The sequence below is a fragment of the Wyeomyia smithii genome, chromosome 3, assembly GCF_029784165.1.
Source record: "Wyeomyia smithii strain HCP4-BCI-WySm-NY-G18 chromosome 3, ASM2978416v1, whole genome shotgun sequence".
NCBI classification, from domain to species: Eukaryota; Metazoa; Arthropoda; class Insecta; order Diptera; family Culicidae; genus Wyeomyia; species Wyeomyia smithii.
Genome location: NC_073696.1, coordinates 163,020,173 through 163,026,277, shown reverse-complemented (window position 1 = coordinate 163,026,277; position 6,105 = coordinate 163,020,173). Strand labels below are relative to the sequence as shown.

At 43.3% G+C, this 6,105-nt stretch overlaps 1 protein-coding gene across 1 annotated transcript; it reads right to left on the bottom strand.

The window, feature by feature from the left end:
- Positions 1-772: 772 nt before the first annotated feature.
- Positions 773-1,996, bottom strand: LOC129728800 (uncharacterized). The gene has a single exon (XM_055687260.1). The coding sequence runs from the start codon at positions 1,994-1,996 to the stop codon at positions 773-775; it is 1,224 nt and encodes a 407-aa protein (XP_055543235.1).
- Between the last annotated feature and the right edge of the window lie 4,109 nt (positions 1,997-6,105).

Genomic DNA, 6,105 nt, shown 5'->3' with positions numbered 1-6,105 from the left:
GCTCGTAGTCGGCAGCGAGGATAAAAAATTTGCTTTTAGTTATTAAGATACTTTAGAAAGTAAGCTACCAGATATAATTGGCGCCGTTAAACATTGAATTGTATTTGTGCCGTGTCAAATAAACTATAGATGAGGAAAAAAAAAAAAAGATTCGGTACCGTTTGAATTCAAATGAGTGCCAGTTCCATCATTCAGTAAGATCAGTTCTAAGTTATCAATCAAATCGGCTATGACTCTTCCTCGAGGAGAGACTGTTTTAGATCCCCATACAATATTGTGTGCATTGAAATTCCCTACTATCATAAAAGGCTTCGGTAACTGGCTTACTTAATCAGTGAGATCATTACTAGAAATCGAACAATTCGGTGGTAAGTAGATATTACAGATTGTAAATTTTGTTGGTACAAGTATTTGAACAGCTACTGCTTGGAGCTGTGTATTAATGTTTATTCGATGAGATGCAAATGTTTACCTGACAAGAGTGACAACACCACCACGAGCATAGTCGTTACCTGCTGAAAAGTCATGTCTATAGACATCGTAGTTCTTAAAAGTTGCTGCTTGGTGGAGGTGGAGTTTCAAATGAGACTCTTGCAAGCATATAATCATAGGTTTCATATCGGAATCTAGCATCTTATTTTCATTGAAATTGTTAAAAAATCCATTACTATTCCATTGAATGATCGAATTTTTATAATCCATCACTTAGAGGGGGAGAACATTTGAAATTCAATATTTCAACGCTAGCTTCCTTTCTATTCATAGCTTTAAATTACTTTTTGATTGTTTTGAGATTCGGGGGCTTTTCTTCCTCGCTTGTTTCAGAGCGGGGTCGATACGGCTTTTGTAGCTCAGCCTCCATGTGATCATCTGTGCTCTCATCATCGTCGTTCGAATTGAGAGTCGTGTTCATATAGAGTGCTGAGTTAAAGCTTGTACCTGGCCTCTGAGATTTAGTTTGTGGTATCTTGGTAAGTGTAGTTGTCGTGTTTAGTGTATCTAATGTTCTGTCGAATGTTTCGGGATTGGTAGTACCCGTTAACGGTGAGTGTTTCTGTATTGTCTGTGTCGTGTTTGATGGATCATTTTCTTTGTTGTCAGTAACAGTCTGTCTGTCTACATTTGAGTTACTTTGAGATCCCCTTAGCACGTCACGGTAGCTAACGTTCAATGAGTTCCTAGCCTTGTATCGGTTTTTGGCCTCTCGCATACTTACACTTTTAGTTGCTTTAATGCGTACGATCTCCTGTTCGGACTTAAAAACTGAACAATCAGTGGACCACGAAAAGTGGCTAGATGATTTACAGTTTCGGCAGATGGTTTGTCCAGAGCAAACATCGGATTGATATCCCTCTTCGTAGCAGTTACTGCACACTTCTTCCTTCGAGCAATACTTTGCTGGATGACCGTAGTATTGACACTTATAACACCGGATTGGCCTAGGGATGAGTATCCGTACAGTCAACACGAGGTAACCCACCTTGACCGTCTCTGGAATCCCCGATGAGTTGGATGTAAGAATCAAACTATTTGTTGGCTCCAATACACCTGACCGCTTTCGCTTCATCTGTTCCACGTGGCAAACACCTTGGTTGGATAGATCATCAGCGATCTCCTCCATAGTAGCGTAACGAAGTTCAGCATTTGTAATTATTCCTCTGGTCTGGTTCAGTTTCGCGCTTTCTTCGACTCGTACAGCCATATCGCCTAGCATTTTGCAGCGAAGCAGTTGATTGGCTTGTGCAATGTTTTTGGTCTTCACTAGTAGGCTTCCGTCTCGTAGCTTCACAGTATTGAGAGGTTCTCCGCAGGCAATCTTGATCCCCTTGTGGATGAAGATGGGGCTGACTTTTTCGAACGATGCATCTTTGATGTCCATACGCCTTACAACGAGGAACTTGGGACCCTCCTGGTGGCCGTCGAGCCGTGGGAAGACATCTTCGCCTTTGTCACCACTTTTTTTCTTCTTGTTTCCTCCTCCTTTAGGAGGACTCATCTTGGCAAAAACCAATTATCCTGTAGACAATGTTCAACCACTTTCACAGAAAACAATTTAGGTGCCAAACAAAGGATAAAGAAATAATTGCTTTGTTCTATATAGAAGCAGGAGCGAAAATTTATACGTGTGAATTCTCCGAGTGTACTATAACGAATGCTACGGTAATTGAATACCTTTGAACTCTAATGGTAAATCACTTTATGTAGGAATTTTCGGTATAAAACTATATTTTTAACTGCTTCACTCCTTTTGGAAGCCATTTTGCTTTTCGCGAAACCGAAACGAACGCGTCTTACTTGCGACCGGAAAGTTTTGTTTCTAAGCTACATACAGAACAATGACTGTTTTACCATACAGTATTTTTTTTTATTTCCAGTAAGTTTCCTTTACTTCCTGTTTAATTATGTCAAATAAAACTTCATAGAAAGTATCCACAGCCGCGTCGAGATTGCTTAGGAATAAATTGTCAATTAACATTGTTTAATCTATTGCGAATACTTTCATAATTTGCCTTTCCGTATTCAAAGACTTCTTCGTATTCATAGTCGTTGGGTCTTTGGTGCGCATGTATAAATAAAGAGTATTCGATTGCCGTGTGATACGCCTCATTTTTCCATAAAGGATTTGTACGTTCGTTTGTAAGTTTCTATGTTCGCGTTGGAAACCGACGCTACGGTGAACGCTGATATGGGTAAATCAAAAACCAGTTGCAGTACGGGGAAACCTATGTGAAAGGATCCCGGAAGGCCTACGTGAAGCAATAGTGTTTTATATCGACAAAGGACTGAAATGCTCCATCCGCATGTGCACTGAGGGATACAAACTGATGGTTCCGTCGTTGAATCATTACAAGACGGTGCAAGTGATGCTGCAGGAACACGAGGTGGAATATTTCTCCTATGATATTGAAGCAGAAAAACCCCTCAGGGTTGTTCTCCGCGGTCTTCCTGACATGGAAGTTGACACCCTGTTGGAGTAACTGAAGGCAAAGGACTCAAACTAATCCAGATCCACAAGATGACGCGACACAACAAAACTCGGAAGTACCGTGATCCATATTATCTCGTAAACCTGGAGAAAAATTCAAAATTGCCATATGACGTACCGTTGCATAAAGTGTGGCTAAACGCACGCCCCTGATGCCTGCCAGCTGATGGAGACCGCCGATCCGGTGTGCGCCAACTGTGAAGCTGCCCACAAAGCCCAAGCTGCAACTGGCACAACTGACAACGAATCCATGCTCACCATGGAGCAATACGTTTCACTGATCGTGGAATGCATCAACACTTTTCGCACTTGCAAAAGTAGAGCTGAACAACTGCAGTCTGCGGTGATGATCGCTTCCAAATATGGACCGTGAAATCATCAAGATTGCTAACTGGCATGCTTGCTCCATCAGGAACAAGAATTACGAGCTTGTTGACTTCCTCAACGTGCACAAAATAGACATTGCAATCATCACGGAGACGAATCTCAAATCTGAGGTGAACATCTTTCTTCCCGGTTTCCAATTTGTACGGCTGGATCGAGCATATTCTTCTGGAGGAGGTGTGGCTATTGCTCTTCGGCGTAAAATAAGCTGTCATCTGCTACCGAGTTTCCAACTCAAAGTCATCAAGGCCGTGGGATTGGAAGTAACCACTGGAGTCGGTCCCATTACCATCATCGCAGCCTACTGCCCCAAGCAAGTCAACGTAAGGGACGGGACGGCAACGAACCTATGAAGCGACATCATCAAACTGACTCGGAGGCAGAGGCAGTTCATCATTGCGGGTGACCTCAAGGCAAAACACCAAGCCTGAGGCAACAGTCGACGCAACCAAAACGGCCTGATCCTCTTCAACGATCTACAAGTAGGCCACTACAACATCCTAGGCCCGGCCGCTCCCACCCGGTTGAGCAGATTCGGAGTACACGCAACCATCGACCTGTTCATCTTCAATATGGGCAACATCACCAACCCGGTTGTATACCAAGAACTCAGCTCGGACCACTTCCCAGTGGTAGTCGAAGTTGGATCCTCTGCTAACCGATTCCAAGTCTCTCGGCGTAACTACCATCGAGTCGATTGGGTTCCGGTTCCAGCGAAGTGTGGACAACGCAATAGACTACAGCGTCCAGCTTGAGTCCTCAGAAAACATCGACCAGTGTCTTCAGTCTATCGATAAGGCGTTATCCCAGGGTCGGGATCTACAGTTGCCGGCTTCCAGTCTGGTGAGTAAATCTCTGAACCAAGATAACACAACCAAACGATATATCCAATTCCGTAATACTATTAGACGACAGTACCAGCGCTCTGGCCTGCCTCACCTGAAGATCAATATCAATCGTCTTAACAAAATCATCAAAGCCAGGTTGGTGGATCTAAGAAACAAACATTTTTCTCAACATCTTCGCTCCCTCCCAGTCCGTGGAAAGCCGTTCTGGAGACTTACCAAAATTTTGAAAACCAAACCGAGACCTATTCCCCCTCTATCACCCTCAACACCAATCCCCGGTCATTTCCTTCTAACGGCATCTGAAAAAACCAATGCACTTGGTCAGCATTTTGTCAACTCCCACAATTTGGGTTATACCATGGTTAGCCCGCACGAGCATGCCGTCCAGGAAGTGATAACTAGAGTCGTCGATCTTCCCTCAGTCATTCCCGATGAATCTAGAACATCTACTGATGAGGTGTTAGCTGCCATCAAGCGCACCAAGAACATGATGGCCACCGGCGTCGATGAGGTCCTCAACCTTGAGTTGAAAAACTTGAGTCGAGAATTTTTCGAAAACCTGGCAGCGATCCTTAATAAGTGTCTGGAGCTCAGCTATTTTCCGTCTCGCTGGAAGCTAGCTGAAGTGATCCCTATCCACAAACTCGGTAAGGACCCTACCAACGTAAAAACTATCGTCCCATCAGCCTGTTATCGTGCATTTCGAAGTTGTTTGAAATATTGATTCCTAGTCGCTTACTAGAATTCGTAAACCAGAATAACATTTTCCTCCCAGAACAGTTCGGGTTTAGACAGGGTCACTCCACCGTTCACCAACTGACTAGAGTCACTCAGATCCGTTAGTAAAACATCTGATATGGCATTGTTTAACATCGAAAAAGCGTTCGATAATGTCTGGCATGATGGCCTGGTGTTTAAGCTGCAGCGATTTAACTTCCCGATCTTTTTCGTGAAGATCATCAAGAATTATCTGTAGAATAGATTATTGCAGGTCTTTCTCAACAACATTCCCTCTGATTAACGTAGATGCTGGGGTCCCACAGGGTAGCCTTCTTGGTTTCATCCTGTTCAACATATTTACCTCAGATGCTCCTCCCCTTCCGGGTGGTGGCATCTTGTCTATGTTTGCAGACTGAGGGTTGTTTGGTTGTTATTGCGAAGTTGATTATACAACGTTGAATTCGCGGCGGACTATGAAGGAAGTGTTCTTTCCAGCAATTGCCGTCTGGTCGTAACCGTCACGGTTGCAAGTGGAAATACAAGGATACTTAGTTGCTGCTACACTTTACTGCTGGAATAGTCGACCTTCTGGTCGGGCTCCAAACGAGTAATGATATCTTTATTAAAATCAAGATTTCCTTTTATAGCTAAACATAGGTAAACATTTACATTTATTTCTGCGACAACTGAGGTGACGAGCGAGCGTATTCTTTTTGCATTGTTATTTTGGTGATGAGTTTTTTCGATAATAAATAAATATTATTGCTATGCGCATGGGTCGCGCTGTGTGCTGAGTTGCTAGGTAGGCAAATTATAGGGCCGTTTGTTGTTGTTTATCTTAATGACTGATTCATACTACAAGACGACACTGCCATTATCTACAAAGGTCGAGTGATTAGAGCTTTGACGCGTAGACTACAAGAGAGTCTGGATGTTTTGTCCGACTATTTCAACAGCTGGAAGATCTGCATCAATGCAGCTAAGACCCAGGCTATTATATTCCCGCATTCAAAATCAACTCGACTTGTTCCACCTGCCAATGTGAGAATCCATCCCAATAACACTCCCATCGAATGGTCGAGTGAGGTTGTCTATCTTGGTCTCTCCCTGGACCAAAAGCTTTTATTTCGTTCACACGTAGAGTAAACTGTTACCAAGTGCAACATA

Excerpts from the sequence above, each read along its gene's own strand:
- LOC129728800 (XM_055687260.1), bottom strand. The coding sequence starts at position 1,996 with ATGAGTCCTCCTAAAGGAGGAGGAAACAAGAAGAAAAAAAGTGGTGAC.